The sequence below is a fragment of the Anarhichas minor genome, unplaced genomic scaffold, assembly GCF_050575085.1.
Source record: "Anarhichas minor isolate MPS153535 unplaced genomic scaffold, ASM5057508v1 ptg000018l, whole genome shotgun sequence".
NCBI classification, from domain to species: domain Eukaryota; kingdom Metazoa; phylum Chordata; class Actinopteri; order Perciformes; family Anarhichadidae; genus Anarhichas; species Anarhichas minor.
This window is the reverse complement of record NW_027466464.1, coordinates 10,154,042-10,173,703: the sequence shown is the minus strand read 5'-3', so window position 1 is coordinate 10,173,703 and position 19,662 is coordinate 10,154,042. Positions and strand designations below refer to the sequence as shown.

At 45.5% G+C, this 19,662-nt stretch overlaps 1 protein-coding gene and 2 long non-coding RNA genes across 5 annotated transcripts; 1 reads left to right on the top strand and 2 right to left on the bottom strand.

Annotated features, from left to right (window-relative positions):
* Positions 1–164: 164 nt before the first annotated feature.
* On the bottom strand, positions 165–2,969 carry LOC142952972 (uncharacterized). The gene is made up of 3 exons (XR_012954754.1): positions 2,195–2,969; positions 1,366–1,744; positions 165–474 (listed from the first exon to the last, which is right to left on the bottom strand). It is a non-coding gene; the product is annotated as an uncharacterized LOC142952972 (long non-coding RNA).
* Positions 1,144–2,437, top strand: LOC142952971 (uncharacterized). Its single transcript, XR_012954753.1, has 4 exons — positions 1,144–1,344; positions 1,486–1,543; positions 1,664–1,732; positions 2,245–2,437. It is a non-coding gene; the product is annotated as an uncharacterized LOC142952971 (long non-coding RNA).
* A 3,421-nt stretch (positions 2,970–6,390) lies between the features above and the next one.
* On the bottom strand, positions 6,391–17,663 carry jam2a (junctional adhesion molecule 2a). 3 transcript variants are annotated; one of them, XM_076094503.1, is made up of 11 exons: positions 17,215–17,663; positions 12,912–12,977; positions 12,610–12,720; positions 11,651–11,800; positions 11,371–11,558; positions 11,045–11,147; positions 10,468–10,575; positions 10,336–10,348; positions 8,223–8,256; positions 7,907–7,989; positions 6,391–6,454 (listed from the first exon to the last, which is right to left on the bottom strand). In XM_076094503.1, the coding sequence occupies exons 1-10, from the start codon at positions 17,261–17,263 to the stop codon at positions 7,951–7,953; spliced, it is 861 nt and encodes a 286-aa protein (XP_075950618.1). In that variant the 5' UTR covers positions 17,264–17,663; the 3' UTR covers positions 6,391–6,454; positions 7,907–7,950. The 3 variants fall into 3 exon arrangements, with proteins under 3 accessions (XP_075950618.1, XP_075950615.1, XP_075950617.1); XM_076094500.1 differs by having other exon boundaries at positions 10,336–10,351; positions 17,215–17,662; XM_076094502.1 differs by having other exon boundaries at positions 6,391–7,989; positions 10,336–10,351; positions 17,215–17,660.
* Between the last annotated feature and the right edge of the window lie 1,999 nt (positions 17,664–19,662).

Genomic DNA, 19,662 nt, shown 5'->3' with positions numbered 1-19,662 from the left:
CCACATACTGTCACTCTGTTGTATTAATTATGACTGTACACTGGATACAATTAAATAATATATTTCTGTCTATACTTTTGTGTGATGCTTAAATTATAACTGGAAAAACAACTCTTAAATATGTCACATTGTAGATGTAAATGACAGATATTTTAATTAAGCTTGCGAAGTATCTAAAATATTTTTCTGTTCATGATCAGTCAAATATTTTCAGATTTTGTCCAGTCAGCGTTTTGACTCGTAAATAGGGTTTTATTTATGCATGTTGCCATTTGCCATTACATAGAAACAATTTCAGTAGTAATACAGAATGAACATAGCCGGCTCCAAAAGCAACATGGCAGCGGCAAGTTTCCAGTTAAATATTGCCGTTTTTTCCCACCACGACCCAGACGCCCCAGAGACCCCCTTCCTGCGCTGGTCATCTCGCTGAGGCGTGACGTGGTACCGGTTGTGTCTAGAAGGTAACCCTCACTGCAAAAAATAAAAAAATCATATCTGTTTAGTGAGCGATTTAAACGTTTGTGGATCTATTGATAGTTTCCACAGAGGCTAATAAACCCCTGTTTGCCCTGTAAGTCATTTCACTTATACGGTGTTACAGCAATGTGCTGTTGCACAACAGCAGGCCATGCTGGTAGATCTATAATAAGTGTTCAATGTGTGTAAATTGCAGAGGTCAGAAAAAACAAACTATCAGAACAAAGTCACATCCACTCTACAATAAAATCTTCTCCAACATATTTAGTGATTATTTATACATTAATGGTTGATTGAATTATTCCACCACTGTATCTGGCAGGAATATAGTTGGATATGAGTGAGTTTGTCTTCTTGAGGTAATTCATAGGCTACTGCTGTTAGAATATAAAGTCATTTTGAATATGATACAACTAACCACAAAGTCCGACATTTAATGTTTCCTAAAAACACATTTTTTTAAATGAACGATAAGTTCTCGGTGCAAACAGCCACGTTTTGTTTTCATACACCAAGGCTGGTTTGAATATGTGCAACACGGTTCAACTTGAAATGAATGCAACTCAAAATCATGACTGTTTGTTTCTGTTTCATCATAGACGCTTCCAGGAGGTCTGGTGTTCACTCGGTCTGTGGGAACTCTGGAGGAGTCTTCAGGTTTGTCTGGAATCTGCATATCTGTATCAATGCTGACTCTATAACTATACATTGTGGAGAGGTGTATTATTGTTGGACGGTTTCTATCTACACAGTCAGTTGTGTTGCATGTCAAGTGCTTTTATTTCTCTCACACTTTTTAGATGTGTGGCCTCAATGACGTCTGGGGAGAAGTTATAAAAGACATCTCTGAGCTGAAGCTCTGAGGTAGGATTGTTTCTTCATTACCTGTGATTTACAATTCACTAGAATATCATCATCTTTGATCTCCAGATCTGCAGAATATCTGAAGCTGACATTACAGCCAATTAAAGGAGCTCAATTTCTTCTTTGTTGTTGTTTTTTTAGAAAAGACACGAGGTGGTGGTGACGGAGCAGCAGACTTGATGGAGACGAGGTCTTCAAGGTGAGGAGAGCCGGACCCGAAAAACACTAGCGTCTGTAAAAAGCTGTAAACTGCAACAGTCAAATGGCATGATGCTTTTATTTGAATGATTGATTGTCTGTGATTTGTTTGCTCTTTTAGAGGAGCAGCTGGAGAACCTCAGGGAGGCTCATCAGAGATCCAAGACAGAGGAAGCTGGACCAGCTCAAGGTAAGGGAACACCTGTCAATCAAAATGCTGCTGTTTTAGTAAGTACGGTAAAAATTGGATTATAGTATGTAAAAAAAAAAAAAAAGTCATAAAACGGTCATAGCATGTTGAAAAATTCATAAAACAGCATGTCATAAAAAAAACATTAAGTCATAGTATAGTATGCCATAAAGTCATAAAAATATCATAGTATACATGCAATACAAATATTATTAAAATATCATTCAAAATATCCTAGAAATGTATGTCATGTTAAAGTACAGTATGTCATATTTTAATATATCAAAAATATTAGTGTAGTTTGCTAGAAAAAGTCATAAAATGTCATTTTGTAGTATAATACAGATGTTCATTCAAAGTATTTTAAAAAGTCACAGTATAGTTTGTCATAAAAATGTACTAATAAAGTTTGCACTCATGAAAACGTTGTATTTATTGTTGCAGTAGTAATACTAATAATACATGTATGTGATGCATTGTCTAACGTTGTCCTTCTCTTCTTCTCTCCTCAGATGAGTGCAGACTTTCCAGACCAGACCTGAGGACGACGGGGTTTCTTCTCTTCACTGCACAGCAGCAGAAGAAGACGTGGGTCTTCTTCTGCCGCTGTGCGGTTACTCTGAGATCTGAAATAGAGAGTGGGGGGTGGATCAAATTTTGAAAATTTGCTGTGCAGCTAAATTTTTAATAAAAACATTTCCATAACCCTCTCCGTTCATTTCTCTGAAAACCCGGGAGGAGACGGACGTCTCGACCCCCGGGGTAGTGGACATTGATGTCCTCACATAGGTGAGGAGCGAACCCGGGTCAGCGCGATCCAAACCGGGAACTGTGTAACCTCACCATCACGTCACTCACGCTTTGACCTCTTCTCTTGGTCTATTTGACTTCTTCCTTTGGCTGTTGGACCTCAAAAGTCACTGCACCACATAAGGGTTGAACCCACAACCTCCCGTCTTCTAAGCAGTCATCTATCACCTCGAGCTATCTGATCTGACACTCGTGTCTGGTTCATACATATTTGTCTCCTCTGTTTTGACTGGTTGACCTTAAGATGTAACGCATTACTGAAGGTACAAACTCATAACCTCCAGTCACTCATAACCCAGCCTCACTTATGTCAAGTCGTACATCTTCATACAATATTTAACTTCCTCATCTTGGGTGTTGGACCTTAAAATTCACCGCGCCACGGGATGGAGCCCACAACCTCCAGACTCCTGATCAGTCCTGTATCACCCTGAGCCATCGGATCTGACGCAGCGTCACACATCCTGCTGCTAAAATAAACCATCACTCTTCTCTATAAAGCTCCTTCAGTTTTGTTGTTAGTGTTTCAAATGTGTGGAGGAAACAGACTGGACCTTCCTGAAACACAGTTAGGGTTTCATCCTTTCACCTCATGTTGTGACGCATCACTTGTGTCAGCACTTTCACTCAAAAATCACTGCACCTCACAAGGAGCGAGCTCATGAACTCAGGTCTTCTGAGCAGTCTGCTAACTGACTGAGCTATTTGGTCACACCGCCTTCACTCAGCTCTTAAACACAGAAAACCTCTGGAACAAAACTAACATTTAAGCTCCTTTACAACAATGAGAGATTGTTCTGCACATTTACAAATAAAACACCAGATCACATTATGAATCATCTTCAGCTCTGGTGTCTCTAATCGGTGGTGGAAACAGACCAGACCTTCCTGGACCAGAGATGGATTTGACCCCTTCTCCTCAGGGTGCCACGTGTCACTCACTGTCAGCTGCTTATCTCGGTGAGCTATCCCTGAAGCTCGAGGCCCGCCCATCTGTTCTGGGATTTGTTCTTCACACTGCTGCTGTTATCTTCTGAAAATCACATTCCCAGCCCGCGAGTCGAGAACCGAGCAACACATGAAAACCAGGAATCCAAACCGCTTGACCATCTATGACGCTTTGAACCCTAACCCTAACCTATACGAAGTACACAATGTAAAACATGTAAAAATACAAAGAAACACAAGGTTTGATAAGATACAACATTATATACACAGTTAGTAAGAATTATTTAATGAATAATTTAGAATAAATATTAAAAGAAATATTATAATATTATAAAATATTATATTATAAAATAATTATTTAGATATTAATATTATATATATTAAGGATACATTAGGATATTAACCCTAACCTATACTAAGTAAACTATAGTAAGTTTACTAAACTTACAGTATAGTATGTCGTAAACATCCAATATTAATATCTAAATAATTATTTTTAAATATTTATTCTAAATTATTTATTAAATAATTCTTACTAACTGTGTATATAATGTTGTATCTTATCAAACCTTGTGTTTCTTTACATTTTTGCATATTTTACATTGTGTACTTCGTATAGGTTAGGGTTAGGGTTAAAAGCGTCATAGATGGTCAAGCGGTTTGGATTCATGGTTTTCACGTGTTGCTCGGTTCTCGACTTGCGGGCTGGAAATGTGATTTTCAGAAGATAACAGCAGCAGTGTGAAGAACAAATCCCAGAACAGATGGGCGGGCCTCGAGCTTCAGGGATAGCTCACCGAGATAAGCAGCTGACAGTGAGTGACGCGTGGCACCCTGAGGAGAAGGTGTCAAATCCATCTCTGGTCCAGGAAGGTCCGGTCTGTTTCCACCACCGATTAGAGACACCAGAGCTGAAGATGATTCATAATGTGATCTGGTGTTTTATTTGTAAATGTGCAGAACAATCTCTCATTGTTGTAAAGGAGCTTAAATGTTAGTTTTGTTCCAGAGGTTTTCTGTGTTTAAGAGCTGAGTGAAGGCGGTGTGACCAAATAGCTCAGTCAGTTAGCAGACTGCTCAGAAGACCTGAGGTCATGAGCTCGCTCCTTGTGAGGTGCAGTGATTTTTGAGTGAAAGTGCTGACACTAGTGATGCGTGACAACATGAGGTGAAAGGATGAAACCCTAACTGTGTTTCAGGAAGGTCCAGTCTGTTTCCTCCACACATTTGAAACACTAACAACAAAACTGAAGGAGCTTTATAGAGAAGAGTGATGGTTTATTTTAGCAGCAGGATGTGTGACGCTGCAGCAGCTCAGCGTGTCAGATCCGATGGCTCAGGGTGATAGAGGACTGATCAGGAGTCTGGAGGTTGTGGGCTCCATCCCGTGGCGCGGTGAATTTTAAGGTCCAACACCCAAGATGAGGAAGTTAAATATTGTATGAAGATGTACGACTTGACATAAGTGAGGCTGGGTTATGAGTGACTGGAGGTTATGAGTTTGTACCTTCAGTAATGCGTTACATCTTAAGGTCAACCAGTCAAAACAGAGGAGACAAATATGTATGAACCAGACACGAGTGTCAGATCAGATAGCTCGAGGTGATAGACGACTGCTTAGAAGACGGGAGGTTGTGGGTTCAACCCTTATGTGGTGCAGTGACTTTTGAGGTCCAACAGCCAAAGGAAGAAGTCAAATATGCCAAGAGAAGAGGTCAAAGCGTGAGTGACGTGATGGTGAGGTTACACAGTTCCCGGTTTGGATCGCGCTGACCCGGGTTCGCTCCTCACCTATGTGAGGACATCAATGTCCACTACCCCGGGGGTCGAGACGTCCGTCTCCTCCCGGGTTTTCAGAGAAATGAACGGAGAGGGTTAAATTTTCAAAATTTGATCCACCCCCCACTCTCTATTTCAGATCTCAGAGTAACCGCACAGCGGCAGAAGAAGACCCACGTCTTCTTCTGCCGCTGTGCAGTGAAGAGAAGAAACCCCGTCGTCCTCAGGTCTGGTCTGGAAAGTCTGCACTCATCTGAGGAGAGAAGAAGAGAAGGACAACGTTAGACAATGCATCACATACATGTATTATTATTACTACTGCAACAATAAATACAACGTTTTCATGAGTGCAAACTTTATTAGTACATTTTTATGACAAACTATACTGTGACTTTTTAAAATACTTTGAATGAACATCTGTATTATACTACAAAATGACATTTTATGACTTTTTCTAGCAAACTACACTAATATTTTTGATATATTAAAATATGACATACATTTCTAGGATATTTTGAATGATATTTTAATAATATTTGTATTGCATGTATACTATGATATTTTTATGACTTTATGGCATACTATACTATGACTTAATGTTTTTTTTATGACATGCTGTTTTATGAATTTTTCAACATGCTATGACCGTTTTATGACTTTTTTTTTTTTTTACATACTATAATCCAATTTTTACCGTACTTACTAAAACAGCAGCATTTTGATTGACAGGTGTTCCCTTACCTTGAGCTGGTCCAGCTTCCTCTGTCTTGGATCTCTGATGAGCCTCCCTGAGGTTCTCCAGCTGCTCCTCTAAAAGAGCAAACAAATCACAGACAATCAATCATTCAAATAAAAGCATCATGCCATTTGACTGTTGCAGTTTACAGCTTTTTACAGACGCTAGTGTTTTTCGGGTCCGGCTCTCCTCACCTTGAAGACCTCGTCTCCATCAAGTCTGCTGCTCCGTCACCACCACCTCGTGTCTTTTCTAAAAAAACAACAACAAAGAAGAAATTGAGCTCCTTTAATTGGCTGTAATGTCAGCTTCAGATATTCTGGAGATCAAAGATGATGATATTCTAGTGAATTGTAAATCACAGGTAATGAAGAAACAATCCTACCTCAGAGCTTCAGCTCAGAGATGTCTTTTATAACTTCTCCCCAGACGTCATTGAGGCCACACATCTAAAAAGTGTGAGAGAAATAAAAGCACTTGACATGCAACACAACTGACTGTGTAGATAGAAACCATCCAACAATAATACACCTCTACACAATGTATAGTTATAGAGTCAGCATTGATACAGGAGAGTGGAGAATTGAGAAAAACCTGAAGACTCCTCCCGAGGTTTTTAGACATGCTATACTATGACTGTTTTATCAATTCTTCGACATGCTACAATATATAATAATATAATAATATTCTGTATAATGAGTACTTTTGGTACTTTAAGTAAATCTTGGTGCTAATAATGTATTTTTACTTTAGATTTTGAATGCAAGAGTTTCACCTCACTATTTCTGAACTGTGGTTTTACTATTTTCTGTAAAAGTTAATCTTAATCTATAGAAATACATTCTGTTGACTGGATTTTGTATCATTAATCTGAATCTGCACGGTAATAGAAAAAGTTATCGTATCATAATCGTGGAGTGAAGTAAAAGTCCGTCAAACTGATCTCTAAATGCAGCACTTGAGTAAACGCACTTTACTTTCCATCACAATAATAACAGCCAGCAGGTTTTTGAATAGAAAAACATTTTATTACATATACACCATTCAAATAAAACTCTGAACAACCCATTCACACACAGACACTCCAGTTCCATAAACATTGAGAAACAGTGGCACAACAATATAAAGACAGAGAAAAGTAAGGCAAGTTCTTTACAAAAAAGTGTGATCCATAGATAAATATGACAAATTAAAAAGGCACAAGGTATATATCTATATTTATATATATGTGTGTGTGTGTGTGTGTGTATATATATAAAAAGACCATGCAGGCACATTAGGGTGGAATGGGGTTGGTCTCAATAGAATTGGCTGGACTGGCTTCATGCATGAATGTGTTATAGAATACATCCATGGTTTTATGTTGTTACTAAGATCATACGGATCTCCTCTAACACTGGGGGTCTCAGGGGCCACAGAACATTGGCAGATGCTGAGGTAAATGTTTGAGTGGTATTAATGCTTTCTCTATGGCTTAAAGCACAATTCCCTTGTGATGATTCAAAGTCACTAAATCCCTTTAATTTAATGGTCAGTCTTTGGTAAAAAAAACAAACAAAGGGAGTGAAAACGAGTGGCCTGCAGAGGGAAGAAACAGAGTCTGGAGAAAGCTCCACTAGTCACCGGATCATTCAGAAAAGAGCGATTGGATTTTCAACATCTGACCACCAGGGGGGAGCAGAACACCGTGAGAACGCACTTGAACCCAAAAAGAGCAGAAAACATCAGTGACTGAGGCGAACCCACACAGCGCAGAGCAAGAGAGTGAGAGAAGAAGCCTTGCGCGGCTTTTCTTGCCGCCCGAGAGGGGCTGATAGAGGGAGAAGATTGTGTTGGAAGATCAAGAGCTCATTCAGAGTCCAGAGAGGAAACAGAAATCAGAGAATCCTGATGTTTGGCACCTTTGTCACGAGGCTGATGTGTTCTCGGAGGGAAGGCCGGCTGCTCAGAGCATGAAGGACTGGGTGTGTTTGAAGTCCTGGGGCTGAGGGACACAACGACAACAACAATAGAAGTATCAGAATTATGGCTCTGGAGGTGGCGGCGGTGCGGTTTCAATCATGAACACAGCAACATTCATTAGGTAAGTATGAACAGCTCGTGCTTAAGTCAGCGCTTTGCTCATGTCCCCACTCAGGGCTTAATATGAGAGGGAGAGAGAGGAAGGGGGGAGGGAGGGAAGGAGGAAGAGGAGAAAGGAAGAAAAAAAGGACTTACTTCTTGGGGCGGAGGGACGTAGTTGACATTGGACCTGAAAGACAAAGACACGGGTAAGCACATCGGACAGTTTGACACAGTCACGGAGAAGAGAAGACACTGGAGGCGGACAGCTGTATTCTGAGTCATATCTTGCATAAATAATGCACATCATACAGTACACGGCAAACCTCCCACTGGGTCTGACTCTGAACTCTCAGCCGCCGAGCAGGATTATACGAAGAGGGGGGGGGGGGGGGATATTCCCAGCTCAGCACGTGACCGGGCAGTTTGATTAACAGTCGATACGCACTCAGTCGCCGGTTTATTGGGGACACCTCGCTAAACGTAATGCAGTCCGACGCAACAGCCCGGGGAATAAATCGGACTTACGTGAAGGTTATTGTGGGGTTTTGTTTTCTTTGTTGAAACTGCTTTAGCAATGTGTTGCATCAACTTTATGGTCATTCTGTGGGATGCGGGTTGTGTTGTGCATTACACAGAGAGACGCTTCTGGTGTTTAGCCTTCACTGGTTTAAATGGGGTGGACAAAATGATAGAAACGCCGGTTGGAAAGTGGAATCGACTCGTCTCCAAAGCTCCTTCAACAAACACATTAGAACATTGTGAAGTTCGGGTTCCTTGCAGGACTGTTGTGCTGGACTGCATTAGTTTGATCTGGACGTACACAATACACTGGCATTGTGTTTTACAACATCTCAAACTTCATTTTGAAAATGAACATTACTGAATTCACAGCGTTGGGATATTGTAAAATGACGACCATCTGTGGGCCTGCGGGTCACACTCACGTGTCCTCGGTTCTGTGCAGGGTTTGGCTGCTGATGTGGGCTGCACCGTGACACTGGGAGATCCAAAATGACCTGTGGGGGTCAGCGTGTTGGCTTTAAAAAGGGTTAACAAGAGGGGAGGGGCATTTCGGAGTGACACTGCACACCATGCGGTCGGAATTTTTCATTTGTGCAGATCATTTCTGTATTGAAAATGTGTATATCGGGGGGTGAGCTAATATCTCGTTTCTAGTTGCTACTCGTTGCCTGTAAAATGTCCCGTCACAACATGCAGACTGGCAAACACAAACCCAACGACCCCGAATACACACATTTAGGATACGGAAGTGACCTACACGACCGCGGTTACGCCGACGAAAAACCTACACTGACATGCAGCCAATCGGGTGAGCGGGTCAAGTGGTGAGCAGGTCAAGTGGTGAGCCAATCACATGCAGCAATCCAACACCCTTGTACACACTGTTACATATGTAACGAGGTATATTTAGCATGATGTAACATGAATCTAACCATTTGTTCCCTAGAAGGCGGCAGTAAATGGTGGCTCTGCGTCCCCACTTTGTTAACTTTGTGCGTACTATTGGTGCATCAGATATCGTGTCACATTGCCTCCGAGTCTTCGTGAAGAAGCCGCTTCTATAAATAGGACGTTGACAGTGACAGCTCCAGTTAGCTCAGTGGGATAAGCATCAGACTTTAACCGAGACAAAAGAGCTTTCGCATCGAGCATCAAGCGGAGCTCCGCGATGACTCCGCGTAATCAAATAACACGGAGTCCGGCGAATTAGGCCACAGGTCACACGAGGACGTTTCTGTCTGAACCCCATGGCCCCGTCATGCCCCAGCATCCCTCTCAGTGTCTAAATGATCCATCCAATCAGTTTAATTGCCTGCAATTCTTCCTACTGCCAATATTTCCCCCCCACAGTAATTATTCCATAATTACGTTGCACTGATTATCTCCCCCCCCTCCCTCCCTTTTTAAATGTCTGCATTTTTAGATCATCTGTCTTGCTGCAGTTTGACCTGGGAGCGGCAATCAATTAAAAAGTTTGGAGTGTTTTGTTTTTTTACATCTGTTGGCACCAATCACCGGGTGAGTAGGAACACAGGCACTGCTGTGGCTCAAACACACACACACACACACACACACACACACACACACACAGCTGTCACTCTAGACAGTCCTGACTCAGCACACAGACGCGCAGTCTAAGTGCAACAACAAGCCTCCCCCTCCTCCTCCTCCTCCTCCTGAAGTGTGGTAGGGTATTAGCCTGTGTTCGTTCACATCAATGTTAATGCAATCACAGAGCTCTTACCTTCCTCTGTGTCCTGCTGATGGATGAGTGACGAGCATGTAGGAGGAAACAGAGGGCGTGTCAGAGTTCTGATGCAAGCAAGACACGAGCGGTCGCTGGACCCAAACAGCTGAACCAAAGAGACAAACTCACGGCTGAAGAAGCCGTTGCGGTGCAAGAGGTACCCCCCGCATCCGCAGACCGTGACCACGAGGCAGACCACCAACACCGCCGCCACCACGGCCGAGACGTTGACGTCCTCTGGAGGCGAGAGGGGGAGCAAAGCTTGAGTTACGGTCTGTTTTCCATACGCAGCTCTCTCCTTTTTGTTTTATTGACGCAGTAAGTCACAGAAGATGGGGAATGTATGAACTCCTAACATAAACAGGAAGGACGTATTTTAAAGTAACTCCGTCTAATGCCTTTTCCTGTCCTCCAACAACACTGCCTATAATTTATTAAGTGCGTGAAATGGTTGCTTGCCCTAATCTAGAGTAGATTATATAATTCATAAACAGGAAGAATACATTCGACCGTGTCATTTGTCCCTAAATAGACACAGTAGCCTCTTCAAATTCTAAGTTGCTGTGTAAGGGTGTTTCAGATTTTAGAAGCAGGGTGAAAAAGTCGGCCTTTCCTCTCCACTGCATCCCTGATGCTCTCCAGTGCTGAAAGGTGTGTGGAAGAGGCAGGAGGATGTGTGGAAACACACACACACACACACACACACCTATTGTCATGTGCTTGCCCTCGCACATCTTGGGCGGTCCCACTCTGTTCGAAGCCTGGCAGCTGTATCGACCGGTGTCCTCTTTGGCTACGGCTTTAAACTCCTGCAGAAGAGGGAAGAAGAAGAAGAAAAGGCTTCAGCTGCTGTTCGCTTTACATCGAAGGACCTGTTCTGCTGAAGTGTCCTTGAGCAAGACTCAGAAAAGCCACCTACTATCAAACCAACAGAATCATTTCCTCGCTTCCTTCAGTAGGAAGTGATACCGCAAGGAGACAGTGTAAACTATTTACACACGCTCCCTTATCTGCACACACACACACACTCACCAGTAGTCCTGTGTGCGAGTTGATTAGATAAGTGGCGTTGGCGTGGCGTGGCTGGTGGAACGGCAGGTTGTCCTTGAACCAGGAGTATGTAGCGGGCGGGATGCTCTGCTGGTCCCTACAGCGCAGCTGCACCACTGAGCCTGTCACTGCCCCACTGGGGATTTCGCAGGACGGGGTGTGTGGGGGCACTGGAGGACGGGACGGGGAAAGAATTAAAGAAACATAAGCAAAGCAAACCAATCTCCCACACGTCTGAGCTCAGTTTCTCTTTCCGTCGTACCCAGGACTTTGAGCGTGACGTTGGTCTCGCCCAGGTTCACGGTGTCCAGAGGAGCGCTGATCTCACAGCGGTACTCCCCGGCGTCCTCCTGGGTCACCCCTTTCAGCGTGACGGTGGCCCCGTCGATCGTCGCGCGGTCCTCAAAGGGACCTGAGAGAAAGGACAGGAGGTCAGGAAGATCCCGGAGGAAACGTCTTGCCTGCTACGATACTGCCACCTCAGTATGAGACGCGACATTCAGATCCCAACAAAGCAAGGTTCAGACTTCAGTATATAACCACATTAAACTGGCTATAAAAAGAGAATTCTTTTTGTGCGATGTAAACTCAACAGCTGCTTCACAGTGAAAGCCTCCCATGCAAAGACAAGTGGTTGTCTTTTACTGAGAAGCAGCTGCGGGCAGCGCAGATGCATCTGTGCTGGGAGCAGCACAGGTTGGGACATTAAGGTAAGAAGTTACTCTGAACTGGTTACGAACCTCAAAGCACCAGTTTACTCTGTAATTAGTAGAACTTGGAAGCTTCAGGGTACATTTACATCACGTAACCGCCCCCTAATGGGATCATCAGCCAGTGGGTGGAACAGGAGGTTTCAGTGGCATGACTTCTCATGAACTTCTGCTGTGACGTAGAGCTGCCAGGGAAGAGGCGGCTTGACATATTTGAGAAAATCGTCACGCTAACATGCGCCGTCTATAAAAGAGACTGACTTGGTGGAAGCTGATGTATGATTTATTATTTCTTTGACCCATTAAATCCACATCCTAAACCACAAAGGAGAGGGATCAAGGGCACCAGACGGGCGTCGTATGCCTCGACAGCATCGACACATGGACTGTGCTTCAATATCTCTTAGAGTTCATTGTTCCCATCTCACAGTATCCAAGTATGCCGCAAGCCGATTACAACAAGTTCCTCTTTGTCGCTCGGGGGCTGAAGAGCAAAGGCTGCTTTTCTCACCTCTGAAGTGTCCATCAAAGTACACGAAAGACACGTCTTTCCCCTTCTTCTTCCACTCGATGCGCGGGTTCTGGTCTTTCTCCGTGCGGAACGTGCAGGACAGCACCGCGTCTGCAGAAAAAAGAAAAGGGGGAACCGATGAGATATTTATGGCAGAGTAGCGGAGCCTTCAATCAGTGGTGTTTTTAACTGCTTGCTCTATTTTTAGCCTGGTGGTTTATTCTGTCAGAGAGAATCTGATAAAGCAGCAAACTCTCTTGAGGGTAAAAAAGAAAGTGACGAGGCCGCTTTCTCCGCCTCACCTAAGAACTCGTGCACCTCCACCCTGTGTTTGTCGGTCGACACGGTGACGGGAACGGAGGGGGAACCTGGAGGTGGGGGGGAGAAGAAGAGGGGAGGGAGGGTGGGAGAGATAAAAGAAAAAGAGGGGTCAGAGCACTTCGGAAGGCAATATCGCTTGTCATCCATTAGGGGGCAAGGTGAATTGGGTAGAGTGCTTCACATTGCCCGCCAACTGCAGGAGGAGAATGCTTAATGGCTGCCTTTGGTCGACTGTCTGAGGCAGCCATCGTCTTTCTCCGTGAGCTCCGAGGTACAGGCAGGATTATTCCCTCCTCCGCTTTAAGGAGCGGCCCGCCGTGTGTTTACCAACGCGCAGGTTAGGACAAGGTCAGGCATCTCACCAGAGGCTTGTCCAGATTAACCTGATGAACGGCAGGGGGGGGGGGGGGGGGATATTAGCCAACAGGCCGGCGGCACACTGTCCATGTTTGTTCCCCCTGCCTGTCTGTGTGTCACCGATACCCAGTGTCCAAACAGGAAGAGGGAGCAGGAGCTGCCCCTTCCTGTGCTCTGATTGGCTTACGGGGCGGATTACTCCCTGGTCATCCTGTTGTTAAATACAGGTTCAACCTGGGTGAAGATCAGCTGGAGGGGAAAAACAAGTTGGAAACATGCAACCGGCGAGGGCAGTAAACACTCTGCTGCTGCACTAAAGCCTAGAACGTCTCCCAGAAGACTGAGACTTCAGTAAAAGGGGGAAAAGACGTTTTGACTGAAGGCCATGCATCTTTCAAAGTACATAATAAATGTTAAATGGGCCTCAAGGGTTCTAACTGCGAAAAACCTCTTAAAAACTTTTAATTTAACGAAGATTTCCCCTTCACAAGCTTTATACCTTTTAACAAAACACACACACACTCACACACGTACTTTTCCTGCCATTGTTTCTGCAAACGGCACATTAAAATCTCCCAAATGTAAACTTAAAAACACGTCGTCTGAAACGAATGTGACCAGTTTCCTGTGTGTCAGATGCTTCCTGTGCAGGCCCCATTGTTACGGGATTACTATGCGGAGCAGAAGCCTGTCTTCCTGTGAAGGGGGGGGGGGGGTCACACGGAAGAACGGAGGGCGATCCGAGACAAAAGCAGGAAGCGTGGAAGAGAACAGGCCGCGTTGGACGACTATTCAAACTGGCGCTTGTGAGCCCACCCAAAGGTCTCTCTCTCTCGCTCTTATTTATGGCTATTTTTAAATTAGCCTTTAAATAAACAACAGCCTATACAATAATAATTCCATCTGCCAAATGCAGCATAAAGCTTCTTTCCTGAAGTTGGCTCAATTTACACCAGCCTCACTTACTTTCAGCTAAGTGAATTAAAACGGCACACTCTCCCTGCAGACGCTTCCCCCTCGCTTTTTGCCATGCGTGGACTTGCGGCAGTGTAACAGGATTATCATCCCGGCCTTGGCTCTGGTACCGCGACACCCTCAGAGGAGCGTTGTCTCACTAAAGGATGACCAAGACGACGGAGGGCGATACAATGAGATTAAAAAAAGGGGACGGGGATGAACGTCGAAGGAGAGATGAGCGGCCCTACTAATAGAATACAAATGAAGTGGAGCGGAGGAGAGTGAGGCGGGTTGAGGCTGGTGGATCGGGGGGGGGGGGGGCAGGGTCCAGAGACCCGCAGAAGCATGAATAAAAGAGAGTGGGATTGAAGGCGAGGGAGATCCTCCGTGACAGTGCGACTGTGAATGGGAGATGCTCTTGTCATGCAGTGTGAGACCGGCCCTGCTGCCACCTTGAAGGGCGCCTCTTTGAGAAAAGGGAAATGTAGTGAGGCTGACAACTTCACCGCCCGCACTGACTGACACGAAAGCACACGCGTCGAAAAATGAGCAAAGAGGCTCTGCGTGTGAGGTCCCACTGCGCCCCCCCCCCCCCCCCCCCCCACCCCACCCCACCCCACCCCACACTACCACCCCCCCGTGTCCGTGCGCTCCACTGTGCTCCACGACTACGAACACTGTCGGCTTCAATGGCCTCAATTAACTGCGAAGGCGTCGAGGCGGACAACGAACACATGGCCCGCTCGGATCGTTTCACAGCTGCATGGTGGGTAATGTTAACGTGGTGTCGCCTTGCTAAATTTAAAAAAACAACACGGATACTGTCCGGGAAATCGTCAAGATGTGATTCGGGTTTGGAGACGAGTGTGTGCGAGCGTGCACAAGTTGACCCACTGAGTGCTGGATGTCTCTTCTGGGTTGCTGCACACATGTAGCTCAGAGGGGTTTTTGGGGCTGTATTGCCAAACAGTCCCAATACCGATAATCTGGGCTTTGGTGGAGCTGAATAGATCGGATGATTGTCACTTATACCCGATGCAGCTGTCTGAGTCAGTATTGGTCCAATATCCTCATCAGAGTGTCGGCACAGTTGGCTGCGATGGATCAAACTGCGAGCCAAATTTGGTGAGGTGTCGGGTTGTGCACACCGATTTGGGCCTGGAACCAGCTCCAGCTAGCAGCGCTCCAGTCAGATTTGGACCATCACATGGCACCTGAAGTCAGCCCGAGATTCTGAGGTCGCCCGTCAAGAGTGAGTCCAGCAAACAAGGCGTACCGGACTCGAGCCGCTGCTGAGCCAAGCAGTTTTTGGCCACCCGAGTAGCTAGCGAAAGCTAAATGTATGTCAACATAAATTGGCTCAGTGGATAATTGCTTATTGTCGACTTTCTAAATGCTCTCTGGAGCAGCAGGGGGTCCCCGGTGGTCCTCCAACATGGCATCAGATATATATCCACTGAGGGAATTCAAATGCTCCAGCGACGGGCCAGCACAGAAACATCCAGACAAAAACACATCAAGCAAACACTGCGACAGCTCAAACTCACAGTGGGACGGCCATAGAAAGATGGCACGCTTCGCTCCTTGGCACGCAGCCGTACTCTCATTACGCGGTCTGTACGGAGTGTTACAGAGACTGGGGGGGGGGGGGGGGCGGGGGCGGGCGGGCGTTGCCGGGGCTGTGTTGAGGTCAAAAGCATGGCGCAGTCATAATTAAGGCACTTATTCAAATTAACAGGACAAACCAAAGAGGAAACAGAGGGCGATCCAGGAGACGTATCCTGTCTGGCTGCTTGTTATAGATAACGGGCATGTGGACGGCACACGCACGGGTCAAGGCTGTGGGGGAGAAAAACAGGGAGGACTGTGTGTGTGTGTGTGTGTGTGTGTGTGTGTTCTCCATTTGAACAAAGCCTCTCTGTATGACTGTAACCCTGTGAGCAACAGCTGTCTCAGGCAGACACGACGTGGGAGTGTGAGGTCGAGGTGGGGGATGTTGGGTCTCTCGCCAAAGAGACCCAACCAAAACACTTCCTCCTGGATTCCTTTTTCCAAACAATTCACTCCACAGGCGGTCAGTAGAGAGGAGGCAGATTTGAAGCTGCTCTGTTCAAACTGTTGACACCTATCCGTGCGCCAGATAATGAGTGATTTCTGTCAGGCTGTCCACAGCTGGACTGGACACACACACACACACCTCGGTGAACTTGTGACCTGACAGGTGGGAAAATGTGGACAACACGGAGTAAAATCTGCGTCACTCTCACTGTCTCATCACATCCATCTCACGCTGCTGCTGCTCCCCAGGAGTCCTAAAGACACTTCCACTGCTTTCTATTCTAACACCGGGGAAAGGTGTCTTTCCTCGTGTTCACGCCTCCTCACATCGCTGCTATGAACAACACACTTCGTCACGACCAGAAACAGTTTGAAAGTTTCTGGTGGTGAACCAACCGCTGACCTCATGCACGGATTCCGCCACCTTCGCTGCCAAAAGCGGGCGGGTGTGGGGACCCACCTGCCACCACCGCCGCCGAATACAACTTTAGGGCCAACTTGGCTGCATAGTCGCCACGGCCCACTCTCACAGCGGGGCTTTAACTAAACCGGGCAACTACGGAATAACACCAAAGGAAAATGTCTAAAATAAATAAATTTAATGAAATATCTCTTTATGTTTTGCATATTTACCTTTAACATTTGCACACTAAAATTCCAATGAAAATTAATTAATTATTAAAAAAATTATTTAAAATTTGTTTTTGTTTGAAATAGTCTCTTGTTAAAACATTTTAAGTCTAGTGCACTTAATTAAATGATACACTTTGTGCCCAAAGTATATTTCCCAGGACATCCAGTTAGAATAAAATAAATCATTAGAAAGCGCTTAACTTATCTCAGTCCTGTCTCTCAGAGAGAAGTAGTGAAACGCAAATACAGACTATTGAATAGTTTCCATTTGTCACTTACATTGCATCAGTAAAATAACAACAGGGAGATACAGGGACGTCCCCTCCATTATCGTCCACAACTCTGACTGAGTCGAGGCTTCCCTGGACGGAGCGGGGAGGCAGATCCCGAGCCTCGGCTTTCTTCTCGCACTTGTTCACAACTCTCCAATAATTCATCCAGCTTCCAGGGAAGGAACTCTTCTCCAGGGGGAAGCGATCGGATCGGACTGGCGCGGAGCGGCGGCGGCGGAGCTGCTGGGAGGCGAGCGGATGAGCGGGGACGCACCTTTCGGGACTGATCGGTCCGAAAACCCCGGTGCCCCTGGCTGAGAAGTCCGGCAGGGAACGACGTGCCTCGGTTGCTATGAAAGACGCGGGTGGACGTCCTCTCTTTCTCTCTCTCTCTCTCTCCTGTGGAGCGGCTTCGGCGCTTGGCTGAGGTGGAGATGGAGGGAGGGCGGGGGTGTGCTTTCAGACGAGCAGAGCGGCGGAGCGCCGAGAGCGCAGCGTCCATGACGCGCACTGCACTGCCAAATAACGGGAGTCACTGGGTTTGGCACCAAGGTGTGGCACGCGTCATACCTTAGCCCGAGTGGGACCCAGTTTGACCCAAAAGGGTTCTATAATATAATAATACAATACAATTTTATATAATATAGCTTATTTTTCTGTAAGTCTTGTTAATACGACACCCTTTATAGAATAAAGGGTTTATGATGCTTAATGAGCAATAACTTATGGTACAGTTACAAAATAAAACAATTTCAGGTTGCCAGGTTGTAAAAACAACTGATTTTATAAGATATATTTTATATATGGACCAGAAACAGACTACTTGCCTTCTGTAACAGGCCTCTAAATATTAGATTAAAGTGGAATTATACAACAACAACATCCTGCCGTTATCAAATATGAGATTCAGACTACTTCGGTTTTGTAGAGCAGAAAGACGACAAACTAAAGGGTTAAGCTTTGGATCGAGATGCTGCGCTCAAAGCAAGAATTTGAAGAAGTGCAGCCCAAAGATAATGAAAGACATACGAGATGAAGGGAGCAACAACAAAGACGTATTCAGTGCTGATCGTTCTCTGGATAAAGTATTTCTTTATCAATTATCACAATTGTACCATTAGAGAACTCTGGAGGGATATTTCTATTCATTCTGGGTAATGTTGAGTTGTGAGGGCTGGTAGATGTCCTAGTCCTGCAGGTTAATGACCCCCCCCAGTGACTACACAAGTGTTCAGATTGATACCTGACAAACACTTCCACTGCTTTCAGTCCGTCCTTCAAGACAGTAAATGAGGGAACCACTGGGACGACTCCACTGTTGACCTCGTGAACTCTTCAGCAAAAGAAGAAGAGAATAACAGAAACACATCATCAATTCATTTCTAGGAATGCATTATTCCAGAGTGTTCTTAGTAGCTATTCAACTGTAATCACGTTTGAGCAGCGCACATCGTAAAAACTAGGATTCAGGGCACCGACTCAAACGTCTCAATCGGCGCTGGCGGTGTGTGCTCTAAGTCCGAGGCAGATGTCCTTGGGTGTGTCTCGCACGTTGTCAGTGTGTGTTGGGGTGGGGGGGGGGGGGGAGAGGCAACAGCTGCACATCGGTTACGTTTTCTGGCCCGAGGCTTTGCTCATTCCTCCACGAGTCTCCTTAAACACAGGGAAAAACAAAATAAAAGTTCCCTCCGTTACTCAACACTCCTCGGATAATGTGCACATGATGGGGTTTTATTGTGATCCCTCTCTCGCTTGTCCAAAGACGCACGCAGAGGCGGCGGCTCGGATGTCAAACAGTGATCTGTAGTCCAACTGGGGGAGGAGGGGGAGAGAGAGGGGTGAGGAAAGTCTGGGGGAGCTGGTCAATTGTCTTTAAACACTACCAGCTGTCTGTCGCCACCTGTACTATCACACACACACACACACACACACACACACACACACACACACACACACACACACACACACACACACACACAGTATAAAAAGGGGTTGAAGGAATAGTTTGGGGGAAGTGAGCTTGTTTACTTTCTTGCCGCAAGTAAGTGCATAACCCAACATGTTGAATTATTCCTTTAATAAATAATTGACTAATTCTTTACAGAGAGGCCATTAACATGGCTCGTCTGAAGAGATGGTCCCTCCCGGCTCACACTTCCACACACTTGACTCTGAACTCTGAGGATTGAGAGCCACCTGTTCGATGAGCGACACGCTCAACAGCTGCACGGCCGCCTGACCTTCAGCCAACAGACGCGCTCCGTTGTTGTTGTTAAGCAAACTGCTGACACACACGCGTTTCCATTTTCGCTTCTTCTCTCTTCGCTCCTACAATCATCTGAACAGTTACAAACTGCAGCTCCTCCCCCTCTGGGAGCGTCAACATCTGTTGTTCAACACGCACGACGCAAGATTCCTTCGACAACGGGGGTCAAGGAAAAGGAGTTCCCTCGAT

Coding starts and splice junctions, on each gene's coding strand:
- jam2a (XM_076094500.1), bottom strand. CDS start 17,263: ATGGAGGGGACGTCCCTGTATCTCCCTGTTGTTATTTTACTGATGCAA. Junction 11,559..11,650: donor CGTCACGCTCAAAGTCCTGG/GTACGACGGAAA, acceptor CCCGTCCTCCAG/TGCCCCCACACACCCCGTCC. Junction 7,990..8,222: donor ACGTCCCTCCGCCCCAAGAA/GTAAGTCCTTTT, acceptor TGTGTCCCTCAG/CCCCAGGACTTCAAACACAC.